The following is a 20654-nucleotide window of genomic DNA, read 5'->3' on the forward strand; positions in this document are numbered from 1 at the left end:
ATATAAGCGGCGGCGGCGCGGGGCGCTCCCGGCGCGGGGCGGCAGCAGCATGGGCCGGTGGGGCAGTGCCGCGCCCGCGCCCCCTCTGCGCCCCGCCGCCCCGCCCCGCTAAAGCCGCTGCGGCCATGGGCTCCCACCTGCCGCCGCAGCAGCGTCCGGAGCCGCCGCTGGTGCTGCAGCTGGCGGCTGGGGCTCTGCAGGCGCAGAACTTGGAGCTGTCGGGCGGCGGCCTGGGGCCCGAGTGGCAGGTGCTGCTGGGGCGCGCCGACGCGCTGGCGTTCGGCGGGCGGCTGCACGAAGCGCTGCCGCTGTACCAGCTGGCGTCCCGGCACCAGCAGCTGCGCGCCGAGCAGCTGGAGAAGCTGGTGGAGTGCCTGGCGCAGAGCGTCCGGATTAAAGAGGGGCTGCCCGCCGCCGGGAGCGGCCCCCCACAGCCCCGCGAGTGGGACGTCTTCAGGTGCCGCAAATGCCAGGGCTTCCTCTTCGAGCCCGTTTCCTTGCCTTGCGGACACACGTTCTGCAAAAAGTGCCTGGAGAGGGACCGAGCGGCCGAGTCCCGCTGCGTCCTGTGCAAGGAGGAGGAGGGCGGCGCGGCGCCCGGGCAGCTCCCGCGGGTCAATGTCATCCTCAGCAACCTGCTGGCCAAGTGGTTTCCCTGTCAAGTGAAGGCTTCGCAGCTCAGGCACGAAGGGAACCTTCTCTACAAGGAGAAGAAGCTGCAAGCCGCCCTGCAGAAGTACAACGAAGCGGTCAGCTTAGGTAACGGTACTCACAGCCCGACGCCGGCTTCCGGGGGACGCGGTCCCCGGGACAAGTTTCCTCCTGCCAGGGCCGCGCTCCCGCTGAGTCTCCGCGGTGCTGGGCCGGGTGCTGGGCGGGCGGGCGGCGAGGAGGCCAGGGGGAGCCCCGGGAGGGGCAGGGGCTTCCCGGCCCGTGGTGGAACTGGGTCAGGAGAGCAGCGGTTGCGTAAGCCGGAGCCCGCGGTCCGGCCGTTGTGTAACCGGAGGGGCCCGGGGGCAGCGGCCGCAGGGCACGGGGAGGGTCCCGGCTGGGACGCGGTTCCCCGTGGCCGCCCATGACCGGTGAACTGCCGCGGGGGCTGTGTGGGGAAAAGTTCTGGTGCGATCGTTTTGATGTAGTTTGAGGAAAGACAGCCATAACCCAGCACATAGTAAGTGGAAATTAAAGGCGAGGTATTACCGGTAAGAGCTCGATTTAAATGAGTGTTCTGAAAGAGCGTACAGCCTTCATCTGGTACACACTGTGTCTTGATGCTACAACACACTGTGTGTAACCAGCAGATCGCTTCACCCACACTGTCATAGCATTATCCCATTCCTATAGTTATCACTTGTTTTCGTGTGTTGAGCTTTAGCACGAAAAGATCCTCACATATTACTTGAAAACTTTGATGCTAAAAATTGTGAAACTCCTCTCTACAGCAGGACAGCATTCCTATTGGAATGTCTCTTGTGTGTTTCTATCACCCATCTGATCCTCAGTCAGAGCTGGTAATTTATTGTGTGAGCGTCTCGTGGTTTATTTATGCAATGTTCCCTGCAGTTATATAAGGCATAGCTGACGTCTTGTCTGGAGTTACCCAGAGATGTTTCCAGTTTTCATTTAGTATGGAGTTATTAAAAAAAAGAAACTGTATTTTGCAGGCTTTTACAACTTGGAACCCCCCAAAAAGGAATAAAGTTTATGTAACTGATTTTTAACTTGATTCCATCAACCTATTTTCCTGTTTCTCACAGCTCCAAATGACCACTTGCTCTACAGCAACCGGTCCCAGATTAACTCGACTTTGAAAGCTTGTGAAAATGCGCTTCATGATGCAGAAACAGCGTGCAGACTCCAGCCATACTGGTTGAAAGTAAGTCCTGACTCCAGCTGTACTTTAAAACCTTGATTTGACCCTGATAGAAACCTGTTAGAATGGTCAGGCAGCTGGATTGGAGTGAGGCTTTACATCCTGTCACTTTTTGGCTTCCTGTGACTTGCAGGCATTCAGCTGTGATACTTCTGGGATGCAGGAAGAGAGTGATAATCCTAGAGGATAAACTGAGACTACTGTCTTTGACCTACATGAATCTCAAGTTCATGAGCACTCTCCAAAAATGCCATGCTGTGCTTATATCATTATATAAGGATGTAATGATAAATTTAAGAGATTAATTTGGGGAAGTAGATTTCTCCAAGATCGGTTTGGCTCAAGCGCTCTGAGAAGCATACTTAAGAGTTAGAGAATATCCTAGTTCTGCCGGTGAGAGTTAAAACCCCAAGCACTGGTGGTGTCTTGGTATAAGAGATGTTTATAGTGATTCCCCTGCCTAACTTTTTCTTCTCTTGAAAGATCTTTTGTAACTTCACCTTGGTTTTAGTGCATGTTCTCATGACAGAAGGTGCAACTATGGATGTGTTTCATTGCAGGGTCACCTAAGGAAAGGACAAGCGTTAGCTAATCTGGGGAAAACAGAAGAAGCTTTAAGAGAGTTTCTGTTCTGCCTTGCTCTAGATACTGGGAACAAGACTGCCAAGTCTGAGGCACAAAAGGTGAGTTCCTTAAATCATCTGGAGCTGTGTTCCTGTTTTCAATGGCATTTCATAAAGCAGGATAATTTTCTTTCTTCTCTTTTCCCTTCTCTCTCATTACTGCAAAGAGCTGTATGGAGACACATACCCAGACTGTTGTTCAGATTTGAGTTGTGTATTGCTTGAAGATAGAGAGGTAGCAAGAAAATAGACTCAGCAGACACTGTGTGGAAACAGTTACTCATGGTGTTAGCACTGCCAAATTTGAAGTAAGACTGATTTTGTTAATAACTCACCCACAGACTGCTGTGTTTCTTTAGAGCTGGATTTTTAATCTGTTTCCTAGCGTAGCCATGTCTCACCAGTGACAGAGTGCAGCAGAGGAGGGGTTGCTGTGGAATGTTGTAGCAGGCCATTGACTGGCAGAATGCAACACGCAGCACCCTTCAAACTCCACTTGGGAGCAGCAGCTCTTTTCCTACTGCCAGTTGTACTGCGCCCAGGATCAGTGTGTGAAGGAGGCAGGAAAGGAAGCAGTTAACAAAAGAAGAGCTGTTTTAAGATAGCTTTTAAAGATTGCTAATAATTAATGCTAAATAAGCAACAAAATGGATCTGCAGTGAGACTTTTACAGTAACACCCTAAAATGTGGTGTGTGGATTCTCCAACAGCTTTTGTGAAGACTACTTTGTTTTGTAGCCCCTCAAATCTCTGATTTCCTGTGAATCAGTGGTTTTGACATTTAGCTGTTTTTTTTTGTTGTTGTCATAGCTAAAAGCCTCAGTGTCACAGGGATAGTTTATGGTAATAAAATGTGATAGTTCTACTTTCCTTGTACAGAATTTTCTTTTATGGCAGTGCATTCAGGCTTATCTCCATCACTGGTGGGATAGGAACTTTGAGGGTTCTGTGTACTGCAATAAATAAAGCTTTCTGAAAGCACGTTAGAATTCTTACAGGAAAGTACTGTTCATGAAGGAAACAGAGAGAATATAGCCTGGCTGGCTGTAGTACAATTAAATTTTTATCTCATTTTTGCATATGGTTGAGATTTCCATCTCCTGTGAGGTCTTTGTCACTGATATTTGGGAGTTTTGGTTGGTAGGGTTTTTTTCCTGATGAGTTCCATGCAGTCTTTCACTGTCATTGTGTCATGGTTTGTTCTCACAGTCACGCTGGGAGAGTTCCTGTGCACTAGAGCAAAAAGAGCAGGAACAAACAAATGTGTTTCTAATTTCTGACTCCAGATAGCCTTATCCGAGACACCTCACTTCGGAGCAGTGGGGTTCTGAGGAAAAACCAGGCTTTTTATGACTGAAAGAATTACTTGTGCACTCATCAGACAGAGTTCATCCATGGTTCTACTGGGTCACTTCCAAGGCCATTTGCATAACAATGACATGCTACATTTTACCGAATTCTTGGTGTGCAGCTGTGATTTTCTGCTGGTATTAACTGTTCATGTTAGTTTTGACACAGTGTGATCCTATGGAATCCTTTTTGGCTTTAAAAAGGTACCTTTGCTGTCATGTGGCTTCCTCAGGAATCAGCAGGATCACCTTAGTATGTTGAAAGTAGTTTGGGGAGTGTAAATCTTCCATTCAGCACTGCTTCTTTACTTAAACAATCATCTGATAAGCTATGCCATACAACTGGCTACAAGGTGCTACTCAAAACAAATGCACTTATTTTCTGATAGCAAATGAAGAAGTAGCGTTTTTCTACTGCCTACATTTTCTTGTATCCTCATGTAAGTGAATTAAAAATAGCTGCAATTTACAGTATCAGAGATGTTTACTTCACTGAACTTGGATTAAGCCTGTGAGATGAGTGCTCTCTGTACCAATAAACCGCAGTGAAAGCTTCTGAGGTGCAGCAAAAAACATGTTTAAGATGGATGTTAGTATTTTCTGGTGAGCTTATGACCTGCAGGACAAAGAGGACAAAGGCATGTGTGTCACATCCCAGAATGGTTAATAACTTCATGGGCTTATTTAATTCTGAAAATGTCTCTTGCTGTCTGTTCAGCCTATATTGCATTAGCTCTTGCACTTTTTGTTCTTACCCTCGTCTAAAGGGCTCTTTAAATGGTTTTAACAAAATCAAGGATGCTTCTTTCAGCTCTTCCCTTACTTGCTTTTTCATTTGAGGTTGCAAGGAAGGAACTAAGCAGTGAAGTATTCTGTTTTATATCACAGCTTCTACTTAGTTTGTTTTCACTCATCCCGGGAAATGCTCAGGAACACTTACCCGATATTCTGCAGCTGTTGTCACATCACTCTAGATTAAAGGGGAATCTCCTAAATTCAGTGGGATCTGGAGGCACCAGCCATAACCTACAGAGGTTGCTCAAGGTAAAAACCAAGTCTGATGTGTGGTTCTTAATTCGTGTGTGTTTTATGTTCACATTGGGAAGCCTTCTCTCCTTTTTCACCTATGGGAGACAGGAGGATACATTTTCTCAGATTTTTACTGAGTTTCAGAAGATTACAAGAAAGTGTTGCCTTACTGAAGTCTCCTTATCTGACTTCTTTTTCTTTAATAGAAGTCTTCTGGTGTTGTACTGGTAAAATTTATGCCAAAATTGAGTGGGTTCTAGTCCTGTAATTGTCTTTAGCTCTTCCAAGTAGTTTGTAGTGGGAAAGGGCCTCTGAAGACTGAATTGAGATACCCTCCAAAGCTGTGAAACGCTAAAATCTGGGGTTTCAACTTCAACTGTAACTGAGGATGTCAGTGACAAAACTATCCTGCATTCAGATTCTGTACACTGCTTAGAGGTTATTCTAAAGCCATATAAGGTGTATTAGCTGCTCTGTAAGTTTGGTTTCACAGCCATAGTTCTGTAAATGGCTGTAGAGGTTGGCATCCATGGGTTTGTAAGGACCACTTTTGCTTCACTGACATCTGAACTTGGGGGATAGGTTTGGCATATACACATATATGCATATATATGTGGGTGAAAACTTCACTAGTCCTCACAAACAAAAATGGCAGGTTTTGAGCAGCCTTGTTGAGACTGATAAGAACACTCAATGACTTTGCCTTCTGGAAAGGCTATTAGGATATTCTGACAAGAAATCCTTTTGTATGACCCCTTAATGAAGTCATTTGAGGAACAGGTCACTCATCTTTCTGCATGTTACACATTGCCACAGCTTCTGATCACTGTCCACAGTATCTACTTTTGGGTTCACCTGGGGAGTTGATGTGACAAGCTGATAGGGGATGTCCTGTATAATTGCTGCTCCAGATTGTGCTGTAGCCCTAACAGGATGAAGTCTCATCATTTTAGCCTTTGCAAAATAAATTTGTCTTGCTAAAGGAAGCTCTGTGCATTTTTTTCTGTTACAAATTTTGTGTTTATGCTGCTTCCTTAAAATAAATTGACATTGTTTTGGTTGGTTTTGATAGTTCATACCATCATTATGATATACACAATATGCATTTCCCCATAGGTTAAGTGATAACCGTATATTTAGCCTGAGATCTGGCCACATTTCTGCCTGAATCAAGTTTCATGACCAAGCTATAAAGCCATACATAAGGGCTGAAAATACTCAGTGCCATGGTGGGGCTGGGATGGGTGGGGAGAGCAGAGTTTGCTTTTTTTTTTCCTCCCCTGCATTCAAAGCAGGCCCTGACAACAATTCTCAAACTGTTGCTTCTTGACCTACAAAGTCCTTCCTGGTGATCCATAATGTTAAAGACTTGTAATAGGTTCGGGGTTTTTTCCTCACCAAGTTGTTGTAAGACTAATCTAATGTCAGACCTCTCTTCACGCAGGTAAATGTGGAACAGAAAAAGGGTTTTTCCATTCAAGAGGAACCAAACGTAACTACTTCTGGTAGTTTGAGGAAGCCTGTACAAATTACAGAGAGCAAAAAGGACTGCTCGGAGGAGGAGAACAAACTCACCTCCATGCCGGAATCTACCTTTCTCATTTCTGACAAGTGCAGCCTCTTGAAAAGGAAGTGCTGCTCGGAGGAGATGCGAAATGCTGAGCTCCCCTGCAAAGTGATGAAGAAAGGTATGTTTGATTACTTACAGAGTAAGTTTCATGGCATGCAATCAGTAGAAGTTTTGCTGTTATACAAATTAGAGGAGGAGGGTCCAAACTAAACTTTGGCTTGTGCATTTTCCCTTTAGTCTAACCAGGGCAGCATGGGGAATTTTGGGGTGCATTAAAAACAAAAAATAGTCTAAAAACAGGTAAGAAGTTTGGGTCTGCTGATGCTCGTTCATCATTAGAGATCTGAATCTTTTAAGGAATACGAGTGTCACACGTGGTCTTAGCACTTTCTGGATCACTGAAAAAAGTTTTCTTAAAAGCACGAATTGCTTGTTGATGATATCTGGCCTTGTTTTCATGCTGTAGGATATGTTTACAATGGTAGGACAGAAGACTGTGTCTCACTTCCAACACCAATGAAAAAACTGTTTTGACATTAATTGTTAATGCAAGGCCAAATTCAGCCCTCTGTAAGTGGGTATAATGTCACCAAAATTAAGGGAAGGTATGCTGATTTGTGCCAAGGCTGAACTTGATGCTTTGCATAGAAATTACTGTAATGATGCTTAATGGTTCAGTAACTTGCAAGTGTATACAATACACATTTAAGTACTGGCTGCTGCTTGTAGTTACACAGAATACTGCTGTGTTTACCCTACTTCTGCTCAATTACACTATAATATGTTTTTTGTTACTGATAGATACAGTTGATACTAAGGGAAATAGTGCTGGACAACATACTCCATTTGAATTTGTGGATCCATCAGATTTGGACTGCTCCCTATGTATGAGGTATCTGTTGTTTTCTCGTGGATGTCTTTAGCTTTTAAGCTGTATCTCTTTCCCTTTTATGACCTCGAGATTTTCTAGTTTACTTGGTAATTTTTCCCTCTGTCACGAAATTAGTTGTTGTTATAATTGCTACTCCAGTGATGCGTTTCTAGACCTGTTCATCAACACTGGTGATGAATAGGAACTTCTTGATCTCTTCTAGGCTAGTGATTATTTAGGAAAGGGCACATGAGGGTTATGCGTGTTAGTGAAGGTCTCTGAAAGATTTCCTCTCATCACTTACACGTGGCCACCCACTGACACACATAGTGCACAAAACCAGTTTGTCCTCTGGAATCTGTACAGCCTCAAAATAGCTGAAGAGACCACATCCAATGAATATTACACATTTGCATATAAAATACCATGTTGCTGCTATTGCAGTAGGAGAATCTTGCAAGCAAACAAGAGCGTGTTTTTCCTCTGTTACTTAAGAGATGTGCTGTTTTGTTTACCAAGGCCATCGCTCCATTTGCTTCATGATATCTTCTTCTAGTCATCAGTCATTCTTGGGGACAGCAGTGACTTGACAAAACCAGGAGTTGTCAACTACATCTAATTTACTACTTGTTTGTAAAACACATTTTAACTTTGGCAAATATACATGTGAGGTTTTGTTAACTGACCTGGAAACACTGGAAAGGTTTTTCACAGGGGTCTTGACTTCTGCAGTGAGTGTCGCTTAGGTTTGTAGCTTTCATTACCCAGATTTATCAATAATGCATGTTTGGGTTAGTTTTGCACTATATTTTAAATTCTTAATAGCAGACAGCCTCTTCATGGATTTATTTCTGAAGGCCTGTGCTTTGAGAAATGTGGAGTTGCTCGGTTGGTTGTTCGTATCAGGGAGAGGGGGACATCTTCCATTTATCTCAGACAAATTGAAACAACTATTGTGTTTGATTTGCTTCTGCTTGGAATAAATTGGCTCTGCCCCCCTCCCTCTGCTTACAGCTGAAAAGTGATCCAAGAGTTTATATAGCTGTCAAAACAATTGATACTGCTAAGAGCAAAACTTTCCTTTAACAGAAAGCCACACAATTAGTCTTAGCTGATTTAATGAGTCTGTGTGTTTATGATCATTGTGTCAACAAAGCATTTTCTGTTAAATCAGAAACAGCCAGACTACAATGCATTTGTAAAGGAATTAGGGAATCGGCAATCTTTGAGCTTACGATATAGAGGATGGCGATGCTGATCTGTAATTGCAATCACAAATACAGACCTTGTATCTAGGAGGATGTTAGCTTTGTAACATCGCTGCAATAATGAAGGCTTGTGCTGAGGCAAGTGTCACAAGATCTTTTCCTTGCTATTAATGCAGATTGATTATAATTGTTTCCTGCTGTGTTCTTCAGAAGTATTTTGGGGATTTGGATCCTAAGATACTTTGGACTAATTACCTAGTAACCTACTGACCTATTCACAATTAACTGCAAGAGCTGTTATTAACCTATTTGTCTGACAGTGGCTAAAATGTTATTGATCTACATTCGCTCCAGCAGCAAGCGGAAGATAAAAAGTAATATTCAAAGCAATGCACTGGTGGAAGAATGAAGGAGCATTACTCAGCAGAAGTGATTATTTAGTTTCTGCAGTTACAATAGCTTAAATGATGTAATGAGAAATCTTGGTGTATGGTGTTTCTTTCCACAAGTCAGGAGCCTTGGTCCAGGTCCCTTTAGAGTGTTAGGAAGAAGCTGCTGCTGGCTTTTGTGAGACCTAGAGCAGAATCACGCATTTCAACAGGACTTGCTTGTCTTTCTGCTAACATTTTGGATCCAATAAGTGACTACTAAGTTACATGTGCAAATCAGTACTTACTGAAACATATTGTAGAATTCAGTATTTTACAGTTGAAAGCAATAAGGGAGCCTTGGTGCAGTGAGGCTTCTCTTCATAAAACAATTACGAAGGATTTTCAATTAAACAGTCAAATTGCAATATAAACTGGCAATCTTGTTAGGAGCCAGTTATGTTCTTGACTACACTCATGTAATAGATGCTAATAAATGTAAAATTCTACATAGGTAAACCCACATGTGTAACAGGACTCAGTGTGCTATTTTGATAAACTGTAATATTTTACAGTAAACTTACAAGTTCACTTAAAATTAGACTAATATTTGAGACCTTGAAAGCCAGTATGTTGTAAAATACAGTATATGCTGAACAATCTATTTCCTAGTTTCAAACATTTTCTATTAAAAAAGTCCATATTATTTGCATCTCTTTAAGGTACTTACTGGCAAGAAAACACCACATTCAGTTAGCACATAAACATAATAAGTAAAAAACCCTTATATGAAGATAAGTGTCACAGAGGTACTTGAAATAGGTAAAGATTAGATACCATGATACATTGAAGACCTGGTCTTATATATTGAAATACTTTTTTAGATGAAACAGGAGCCTAGTATCACTGATGCTCCAGAAAAGCAGTTGTTTGAAGGTTAAAACCTGTCTATTGCAATGAAACTGCTTTCCAAATCCATATTAGAGTTGGCAATAATAGTTTATTGCAATCACTTATGTGGGCTATTACTGCAAATAGCTATTTTGTACTTAGCTCTACACATATGAGTAATCACATGATTTCCACAGTAATAGTTGTGCAAGTATTGCTCAATTTCATTAGAAAAAGTCAGACGGTCCGACTTCTGCTTCTACTTATCGCTCACATAAAGGAAAATTAAATCCGGGCTTATTGGAAGCTAATGACAATATTCTCTCATATTCACTGAAACCAGAGTTCATGGGCTGTTTTTAACATCAGGTAGCATTAAGAAAGTATAAGCTGAGTAAATTCAAGAGTTGATTGAAGAAATGAAAAGCAAGGAACAACTTTATCCCTGGAGTAGTTAAATTAGAGAATGAATACAGCTTTTTTGGTAGCAGCTTCTTTGTTTTGGTACGTGACATTATTGTTTCGTTCTTGGATTTTCCAATCCAGGCTCTTCTATGAACCTGTCACTACACCTTGTGGACACACCTTCTGTCTCAAATGTCTTGAGAGATGCCTAGATCACAACCCAAAATGTCCCCTGTGCAAGGAAGGGCTTTCGGAGGTAATGATGCTTGGATTTTTCTCAGCATAAATTCAAGGGTGACAGGATAGGATCAATGACACTTTCAGAAACCTCTGATATTTCCTAACTAGAAAGAAATATAACAATTTGACTTTAAATGCTCTTATGACTTACAAAGCATGGAATAGTCTCCCCTGCTCAAGCCTTAGGGCCACACCTGTTCTTAGAAAATCTGTAGGTATTTTTACTTCTCAGATTTCCTCAGAAAATGCCCATAACGTAGGGAATAGTTCAATAAACAAGTCTTCAGTAGCAGTGTAAGCTTAAAAGATCAATTTGATTTGCTATAGACATAAGGAAATGGAGCTAACAGATGACTACCTTGTGCATAGGCACCATACATACACTCGAAATGCCACACGTTATCTCTAAGTGCTTGTGTGTGTGTTTTCTGCAGTGCTTGGCTATGAGGAAATACTGTAAAACAGTATTAATGGAGGAGTTAATAGCTAAATATCTTCCAGAGGAACTCACTGAAAGAAGAAAGATTTATGAAGAGGAAATAGCAGAGCTTTCCAAGTATGTAATCCATTTATGTAAATTCCAATCTCTAATACTACTGCTGTTAACTGGGGGATGGCTGCTGCTACTGTAGAACCCAAGTTAAGATGCTGACAAAGGAGCTTCTTTCTTGGTATTATGCCATTTCAAAAAGAACCAGGGTCCAGGTGAAATTGTGCTTTGAGTTACCATAAAAACTGAGTCTGTGCTGAACAATAAAGAGAAGGAATCCAGAAGTAAACAAAGTACAAAGCATGTGGTTGCTTTCAGTGGCCTCCACAAAACTACAGAGTGAGAAGATAAATGGAAGTCTCACACGCTGGGGGTTGGAATGTACTAGGCAGACAAGAAATGGGATTAAGGAAAATACAGTAAACAAAAGCAATAATACAGATGCATTTATTCTTTCACTGGGAAAACCAGAAAGCATAATTAAAAACTCTTCTGCTAGTAAGTGGTATATCACTTTCCATACTATCTACTCGATTAGTGGGAAAAATAATTTTAGTTTGTACTTACTGCATTAAGAATTTTATTCTAAAGATGTTCTAATCTCTATTTAAAGATATCATAATTTTAAACAATATGTTATTGCATAAAATGTATTTTATACCTTATCAGTAGTTTGGTAAATGTCTTATCTGATTTGTCCTTTTTTATAGCCTAAACAAGAATGTTCCCATATTTGTCTGCACAATGGCTTATCCCACAGTCCCATGCCCTTTGCACATCTTTGAGCCATGTTATCGCCTGATGATTCGAAGGTGCATGGAGACTGGCACCAAACAGTTTGGGATGTGCATCAGTGACCCTGTAAAAGGGTGAGTGAGCTGCGTGCTTGGACTGTGTGATGCACCCTACTTAGTGTGGAGCAAGTCTCTTTTGAGAGGTGCAGAAAAGTCAATGGCTGTAATATATGTGATGGTTTTCCAGTAGAGAAAGCTTCTTCTTAATCATGCCAGTTAGAGACATGGAGAAGACTTAAGTTTCTCTCTTGAATACTTAGATTCTGACTAATATGACTGCCCAATTTTCTTGTAACACATATTGTACAAAGTTGAGCTGCAGATCTCTTGTAATACATGAGAAGTGAAGTGTATTTTCTACTGTTTTGAAATCTGTTGGGTGCTTTGGCACGAGAAATCAAATGGAAAGGGCATTAAGGTGTTTGGTAGGGTTAAGGTTTTTTAAAATTATGAAAAGAACAGCTAAGCTATTGGGATACATTTATATCCTCACTGTTCTGAATATAGCAGAAGCTGCAGATGTACAACAGGACCTTCATAAGGACTGGCTGAGCATTTATGTTGAGCCATTTACAATCAGTCTTAAGTAATTTGAAAGATCAATGCCTGTCTCTGTTCTGCTTTCCTTCCCTTATGGTGTATACCTTCAGGGTATGTATATGCCATAAAAAGTCTGAGGTACACAAAACACACCTCTACAAAGTCAAATCTGAAATTGTGAGAGAACATTTTTCTTTATAGATTTTATAGTCCTTCCACAATTTTAGTATTCTGAACTGCACTTGTTTTTCACAAATTGAACGTATCAGGATTATAGAGAAAGTGTGTTGAAGCTGTATAACTTTCAGTTTTATAAGATGTTCCCTGTATTCCACAACATGCAGTTAGTGTTAATCAGATTAGACAGCCTGAATCTTCCTGATAGTTTTGAAAACAATTGTGAAATAATTTGAACTGCAGCAGGTCGGTACTAGGAACAATAGAAATGAGCTGACACTGGTAAATACCTTTGTGGTGGGGACTGGCTGTATGGCAGTTCTGTGGAGCTAAGGGTGGGGAGAATAAGACTTGTTTACTTGCTTTTGTTCTGATTTCAATAGGTTTGCAGATTATGGCTGCATTCTGGAGATAAGAAATGTGGAATTCTTTGCTGATGGTCGCTCTGTTGTAGACAGCATCGGCAAAAGGAGATTTAAGGTGATACAGCACAGCCAGCGTGATGGCTATAACACAGCTGATATTGAGTACATTGAGGATCAAACGGTAAATGAAATATTTCATTTAAGCTCTATTACATGTGAAATTTAAGCATGTGTTTTCAGTGAGTTCTTACTTTTGTAGAACAGTTTATAGTAAAACAAATTTCTGGTATTTACTAGCTGCTCATGGTTAAATATGGGAAACATAAGAGTTACCGCAAGCATGCACACACACTGCCCATATACTGAGAGTGTTTTCCCTGGAGGTTTTTAGCAGAAAACAGAATTACATGAATCCAGGATGAGACTTAACCTCTCTCGTAGACATAATAACTGTGGTTTATAAGGGGATCAGGAGAACCTGCCTCTATTTGCATGGAAGCTGATTAGAAAACTCCTATTCATATAGACGGAGCAGGATTGGGTCCACTACACCTTCAAAATTACTTACATTAATTCTTTCTTAAAAAAAATGACTGTAGTCAGTCAGAGTATTGTGAGTGAAGTATGAGCTTTAGTGTACAATGGGAAGATAAAATGTCTACTCTGAGGAGCTGCTAATATTAAAAACACAAAGCTTTGCATAATCTTCTGTGTACTGTGATGTTTATGTAAAGTGGTTTTTACGTAGCAATTAAGAAAGTGCTTGTTCTGCAAATAGGTATCTTTGGTTTAGACTATAGGGTAAGAAAGTGAAGGATTTGATGGTAGGGAAGTGGGGAGGAAGCAGGATGGGGGACACCAGCCTAGCTATTTGGATTCATCCCAGAACTCTTGGCATTATTTTTCTTTCTTTTCCTTTCCCCTATCCACCCCAGAAATTCCTAGAAATCAGTGTTGTGCCTTCCCCAACATGCAGGCTGAACCAAAAGTAACCCTCCTCTTCTCTTTACTTGTTTCAGGTGCAAGGACAAGAATATGCTGCATTACTTGTTCTCCATGATTCTGTCTATGATCAGGCATATCTGTGGTTTAACTCCCTCAAGCAAGCACTCAAAAGTCGAATTCTCAGTCATTTTGGTCCAATGCCAGCTAAAGATCCTGACCCACAGGTACCCAGAATCAGTGGCTTTTGTAACTTTTAGAGACAGAAATAGCAGGGATATCTGATAAACTAGGGAGGTATTGTGTTTTAAGATGAAAATATGAATACTTTTCATTTATCCTGCATAAGCTAAGTATCTATGGTATGTTGCCAAGCACCAATGGTACCACAGTTGTGAACAAAATGTTCATATTTAATGTTGGTAACTTCCTGAGAATACTGACCTGACTTTATTAATTCCAGGAGACTTAAATGCCTTTTTGCCTACTCCATTTCCCCAATTACATGACTGAGAGAAAACAGGCAAGAGGAAACTTTGTTCAAGGACTGCAAATAGTAGGGATCCTAAAATAACAGATTATAAGAGAAAGTAAATTACAGTAGTGTCATAAAGCATGAAGAGGAACTGGGTCAATAATAACATGGGAACAAAATACATTAAAAAAAACTCTAGAAGGCCTAACCTATAAACTATTGCTAGAAATAGAAATGCAGATAGATAGAAATAGCTTTTGTCTTCAACATCCTATTTTTAGGAAAGGTGCTACTTAGTTGTAATTTGTTTCAAGCCAACCTGTAATCACAGGCCATTAGGTTGGCAAAGAAATTATCTGTTTGCTACATTGCTATCAAAATACTGTGTTTTCCACATTAAAACAAGACCTAACCATCTCTGTGCATCCTAATCTCTTTTTTTGTTTCCCTCTTCCCACCCCACCCTTACCACAGGCTAATCCTAATGGGCCAGCATGGTGCTGGTGGGTCCTAGCTGTCCTTCCACTTGAGAACAGAGCTCAGCTCCCTTTCCTTGCCATGAAATCCCTCAAAGACCGCTTGAATGGCATCAGACGTGTCCTTACATTCATGTCTCGTACAAGATCACGGTGATGGTGAGAAGGAGAGCTGTGAAGTCTCCCACAGTACTTGACTGTAGACTGTCTCTTGTAACTTCATCTAACTGCAATAATGTCTTACAGATTTGAGTGTCAGGATGTTTCAAGCTTCAGTGTGAAAGAAAATGAATTATAAAGAGCAAGGGATGTTTATGGATACTTCAATAGTTTCCATTTGGAACTCTGAGATGATTACTCAATCACTGCACTGCTAAATTAATAACAAATGTGATAGAACAAAAAGTGATCTTGTTTGCCATAAACCTTTTAAAAAGCTTAAGGGTTTTTTATTTATTTTTTTGGTTTTTTAGTGGATAAAGGATAAACTGTGCAGTTTAATGTGAAGCAGAAATAATAATGTTAATGCATTATTTCAGTGAACTGCAAAGTCTTTTATTTCCAAATGGTTCAGGTTTTATATAACATTGTGTAAAATAATGTTCACAACTTCCGTTTGATAATTTATTTTTGCAATATGATTTTTTTGTTTCAAAATGTATATTATTTATGTGTTCATTCTCTAAAGGAAAGTGAGCTGCTCTATTTATTTATAGTGTTTTTACCCTGTATTTATGACTGGGGCAAAACGAAGATTCTAGCAGTACACAAGCAACTACTTTGATAATTTTTCAGATATTTGTGTTCAAATAATGAATGTTTTTCTACTTACCCCCAGTTCTACTGTAGCTTAAGAAGGATTTTTTTTCCCTTGAAACAGCCTGCCATAAAGTCTTTGAATACACAGATTATGTGTGAGGTGTTTCAGGCACAGTTGTTGGATCTTGATCCTACGCTTGCCACTGGGTTCCTGGTATCACAAAACAGTCAAGCACATGCTTAACCTTAAGCACGAATATTCAAGTGCTTGAGAATATTCAAGTCTTGATCAGTTGATGTCAGTGGGGATTTGCCAGAGTGGTGGCAGGAGGATCTATCCCTGAATTTTCACAGAACAGAGAATAACTTGGAGTTAAATTTATGTCTGAATTCTCTCTTGAAGAATGGATAATGGCTACAAACAGCTGTGAAGAAAGAGTCACAATATATGGGAAGTGGCTTCTCCTAAAGAAAACTGGAAGCTATTGGTATCATTTCACTGTAGGCTACTACATAATTTATTTTTAATTTTATTTTTTAATTTTTAATTTTTTTTCCAACTCTTGCTGTTAACATCAGTTTTATTTCTCAGAATTGTTTGGTGGGATTTGGCTTTGGAGTGTGTCTGTGTGGTGGGTGGGGGGAGTTATTTTGAACTGTAGGACTCAGAGGGCAGTTTTTTGTCACGAGAAGGAATATGTTGTAATAAATGCTATTTATTTCACCCCAATCTTCAGGTTTCTGTTAGCTTCAAACCTCTACCCAGCCACTGCTTTTCTCTTAAGAGATTGGGTAGTGTTGCTAATAATTAGCTCTCAAGGAAAACAAGTGAATTTTAGTGCGATTACTTCTAGCTATAAAGAAGGTAAAAATAGAGCAGAAATGAGAACAGGAAGCATCTTGGGTTTGATTTTTGTTCTGTTTTAAATCAATAGTTCATATACTTGTTTTGCTGCTTTTATTGCTTTCAGCGTACCACTTTCTGGGACTGATCTTGCCTCCATCTGACTTTTGGCTTCTCACTGATTTCAATGTGAGCAGAACTGGGCCTTTTGTTCTAAGCTACTGTTTTCCTTTTCAGTGGCAAAAATAGATTGAATTGAGAATGTTACAGAATGCTACAAATGTCTTTATTTTACCCAGGAAAGCACTCTGCCATTCCATGCCTCTATGAAAAAATGCAGTAGAATTTAATGTCAGTCACATCATCAGAAATATTTATTAGTTAAAAATAATTTCCATGCTGTTAAGTTTTCATAAAACTACCTTTGTTCCCCCTATTCTATAGAACTTTTCAACAAGGGTACCAAAGAAAGGAATGGAAGACAAACATGTTTCAGCCTTGTGATGCAAATGGAATACATATCCTGTATTTGCATTGAGCTACTCTAGAAAGGCTACAACTTATTTCCATTCCATACTGCTAGACTGCTGCACTTCTTCCATAGGTGGTACTTTACAAGCTTCTCTGTAAACAATGTATAGAAATACATGCAGCTATTTTTGAGGTTTAACAAGGCAAAATGCCAGGTCCTGCATTTGGGCTGCAACAACCCCACAATGCTCCAGGCTTGGGGAAGAGTGGCTGGAAAGCTGCTTGGGGGAGAAGGATCTGGCAGTGCTGATTGATGGAACTGAACATGACCTAGCTCGTGCCACGGCGGCCAACAGCACCCTGGCTTGTATCAGCACTAGTGTGGTCAGCAGGGCCAGAGCAGTGATCATTCCCCTGTACTCAGCACTGGTGAGGCTGCACCTCAAATCCTGTGTTCAGTTCCGGGCCCCTCACTACAAGAGAGACACTGAGGTGCTGGAGTGAGTCCAGATAAGGGCAATAGAGCTGGTGAAGGGCCTGGAGCACAACTGTGATGAGGAATGCCTGAAGGAACTGGGAGTGGTTTAGTCTGGAGAAGGCTCATGGGGAGACCTTACCACTCAACAAGTGATAGGACAAGAGGAAACAGCCTCAAGCTGCACCAGGGGATCTTAAGACTGGATATTAGGAAAAATTCCTTCACTGAAAGGGTGTTCAGGCACTGGAACAGGCTGCCCAGGGCAGTGGTGGAATCACTGTCCATGGAAGTGTTCAGAAACTGTGTAGATGAGGCCCTTAGTGACATGGTTTAGTGGTAGACTTGGCAGTGCTGGGGTGAAGGTTGGACCTCACTATCTTAAAGGTCTTTTCCAAGCTAGTTAATTCTATGATTCTACATGTTCTGAACAAAAACAAGTGTATGGTGGCTGACACCTACTACAGCATTTGTCTTCAGAAGTCAGTAACAAAGTGATTTCTACTTGTTTGGAAGTGGAGCTGCATTAAATACAATTCTTCCTTAATCCATTATGTATTATTACATAACATAAGGGGCCCACATTGCTCCCATAGGAAAAAGCTTTCTGTTACTCCTATCTGTGAGAAAAAGACTTCAGATGTCTATTTTAAACAGTTTTCTCACTGATGTCATTGTTCTTTTCCTCTGTGTGCTGCATCTTCTACATACATATATTCTGCCTATTTTGTTGATTTAGAAATTTGCATGGAAAGAATCCTTGATTTTAAAAGTGTGTATTGTCTTCTCTATTAGCCTTCACTAAAAATGCCATAATTTCCTAAGCAGAAACTCGCGTACATGCCCTGTATCATAAATACCCAGCACATGGGTTGCAACCTGGAAACACTGGACCTACTGCATATAATGCATACAGTTGATCTGCATATGCACAACAAATCAAACACGTCAAGAAAGTTCATCTGTACATATTCAGTGGGATTCTGTCTAGGACTGCTCTGTGGCCACACATCTCGGATTAATGGCTAAAGCCTGCAAATTCCATCAGAATTAAAAAACAGATTTGCTAGAGAACACAAACCTGTCCAGGGAAAGGTGCATAAAGAACAGCCTTTGCCTTCAGTGAGTTGAGACAAAGTTCCAGTAATGAGGTTTAAACCCCCAAAAAATCTAGTTATGCCACAGGATTGCTGATTTTTTTTTTTCAGTTGTCTGAATCAGTACATAGATGTAAATTACATTGATTATAAGAATGAATAAGCAGCTAAACAAATTTAAAAGTACCTTCACTTATAGAAACAGCATTGATCAGATGAAATACTAATTGGGGTCGTATTTTGTTTAAGCTTCTCACATTTTTTGAGCTACCAAACCCAGTCTTGCTCATCTGTTTAAAAGAAAGAAAAAATGACTCAAAAAATGACTCAAAGTTGCATTTCTTGTGTGACCACAAGTGTTGATCAGTCTTTGTTGTGAGGGCCTAAGTAAAGCACTGGCTTCTTGGGAAGGAATTTTGTAGGTTTTAATAATGAAATGATGTAATGGTGTGATAGGCCATTATCATTCTAAGTCTTAAGAGATATTCTGGTCTTACTTGTAGAAAATCCTCTTACTTTTGTTTTCATTTTAAGTGCTGGTATCTTCCACTACCTTGTAGCAATAAGAGACACCAGCTGTCACAGTGAATGACTGACCTATTCCTTGGTTTATCCTTCTGTCCTGTATGACCTGCTTACTAACGGAACACCTGAAACATGGGTTTCTTAATCCAAAACAAAAACCCTACAAACCCAACATGTGGATTTGGATGTAGCAGGTCTGGCTTAATCTGTATGGTAAAGAGCGAGCTTTAAAATGTTTTGTTTAGATGGGCTTTTCATAGAATCATAGAATCCCAGGTTGGAAGGGACCTCAAGGATCATCTGATCCAACCTTTCTTGGCAAAAGCATGGTCTAGACAAGATGTTCCAGCCCAGTCTTAAAGGTATCTCATGTTGGGGTATCTGCCACTTCCCTGGAGAGGTAATTCCCATAGCTGATTGCTCTCATTGTGAAAATTCTTCCTTTTACTGATTTCTACTTGGTGCTGAAGTTTTGCTGGCATTTAAATGAATGAAAGACAGGAGTTATTTAAATGCAGTGTTTAGGAATGGAGAACGTGTTCACAAACTCTTATTAAAAACAAGTGTGAAGTAACTAGAGGATTTTCGTGCATAAAACCCCATGAAGGGCAGTGCTCCCCATTCTCTCAAGTCCTACATCAGATGAACTCAGCCACTCTTTTCAACCCCTGCTTAGTTCTCATTTAATTTGTCAGCTTCACAACCTAACTTGTAACTGGTGCAGTACATAGTTTAGCATCACTACAGAAAAATGGTAGTTTCAGCAGAGTCACTTTGCTAAATAAATAGCGTCTGGGTGTAAGAAACTAATCTGTTTAGGATTAAAATGGTGGATAACCAAAACTGAACTACTACGTTACTTACTCATGCAGGTATCATGTGAAGTGCTTACTAATGTCAGAGTTTCATAAGGTCTAAAGTAACCCTCACATAGAAGTGCCTGTATTCTGTTATTGCCATTCTTGAGCTTTGTAATAGAATCATAGCCATATATTTTATAAACACATGCACCTTTAAGTCTTTACATTCAATTTGCAGAACAAAGGTTTACAGAGCAGAAGTGTAGCAAAACCAACATAAAAGCTTCTATAATTCCCTGGTGAGGAACAGGAGAAGTACAAAAATGAGGAGCAAAAGACTATCTGTGTAAGATGTCTTAATTTGGAACCATATACTTGTCCAACTTAATTCCATCAAGCTATGTGGTTACAAGAGTGCCAGATCTATCAAGCCATTTGAAATAAAAAGTTTTGTGGACTTGTATATTCCATTTGTTTGTAAAACATCCTTTTGTGCACTGTAATGAACTTGAAATGAAACTTAAGTTATACTCGTATATCACTGAACAGAGCGCTGTTCAGCTACCTCTACATAAGGTTGAAGTAATGTTTTTTTTCCAAATTTGTTCATGTTGTCATATAAAATATATTTTAAAAAAATCATAGTCCAAAGACCCTGTACGTGTTTGTAGCTGTATTGTACTGATGTTGTACCAACAAAGTCTGTGTGGACAGTTGTTTGCTGATTAAAATTGTTGTGTTCTTTACTCTTTGGCTCGCGTAACAGAACGGCAGCGCTGAACAAACTACACGTGAGCTGATTTTATTTAGGTGTGTTAGATAAGGGAAGAAAGAACAAATTCTAGGTACTGCAGTCGCACACAACTCTTGACATGAGGGAACCAAACCCTAGAAATGAAGCTGTCTAAACCTCATAATTTGTAAAGGACATCAAGTGCTTTTCTTTTTTCCTCTCTGCTGTAGTAAAGTAAGAACAATGGGAACTGAAGAGAGCCTG

General features: G+C 40.4%; 1 protein-coding gene across 2 annotated transcripts; it reads left to right on the forward strand.

The window, feature by feature from the left end:
• Positions 1–19: 19 nt before the first annotated feature.
• LONRF3 (LON peptidase N-terminal domain and ring finger 3) lies at positions 20–20403 on the forward strand. 2 transcript variants are annotated; one of them, XM_080624578.1, is made up of 12 exons: positions 20–759; positions 1758–1876; positions 2434–2556; positions 4734–4889; positions 6319–6562; positions 7246–7336; positions 10329–10443; positions 10862–10983; positions 11628–11786; positions 12812–12974; positions 13813–13962; positions 14685–20403. In XM_080624578.1, the coding sequence occupies exons 1-12, from the start codon at positions 126–128 to the stop codon at positions 14841–14843; spliced, it is 2235 nt and encodes a 744-aa protein (XP_080480704.1). In that variant the 5' UTR covers positions 20–125; the 3' UTR covers positions 14844–20403. The 2 variants fall into 2 exon arrangements, with proteins under 2 accessions (XP_080480704.1, XP_080480705.1); XM_080624579.1 differs by lacking the exon at positions 4734–4889.
• Positions 20404–20654: the final 251 nt, after the last annotated feature.

Source organism: Psittacula echo (genome assembly GCF_963264785.1).
Source record: "Psittacula echo genome assembly, chromosome: 8".
Lineage (NCBI taxonomy): Eukaryota > Metazoa > Chordata > Aves > Psittaciformes > Psittacidae > Psittacula > Psittacula echo.

Bases quoted from the DNA above. Each gene is read 5' to 3' on its own strand.
- LONRF3 (XM_080624578.1), top strand. From the start codon at position 126: ATGGGCTCCCACCTGCCGCCGCAGCAGCGTCCGGAGCCGCCGCTGGTG. The intron at 10,444-10,861 runs GTAATGATGCTT...TGTTTTCTGCAG, and splicing joins GCAAGGAAGGGCTTTCGGAG to TGCTTGGCTATGAGGAAATA. The intron at 12,975-13,812 runs GTAAATGAAATA...TACTTGTTTCAG, and splicing joins AGTACATTGAGGATCAAACG to GTGCAAGGACAAGAATATGC.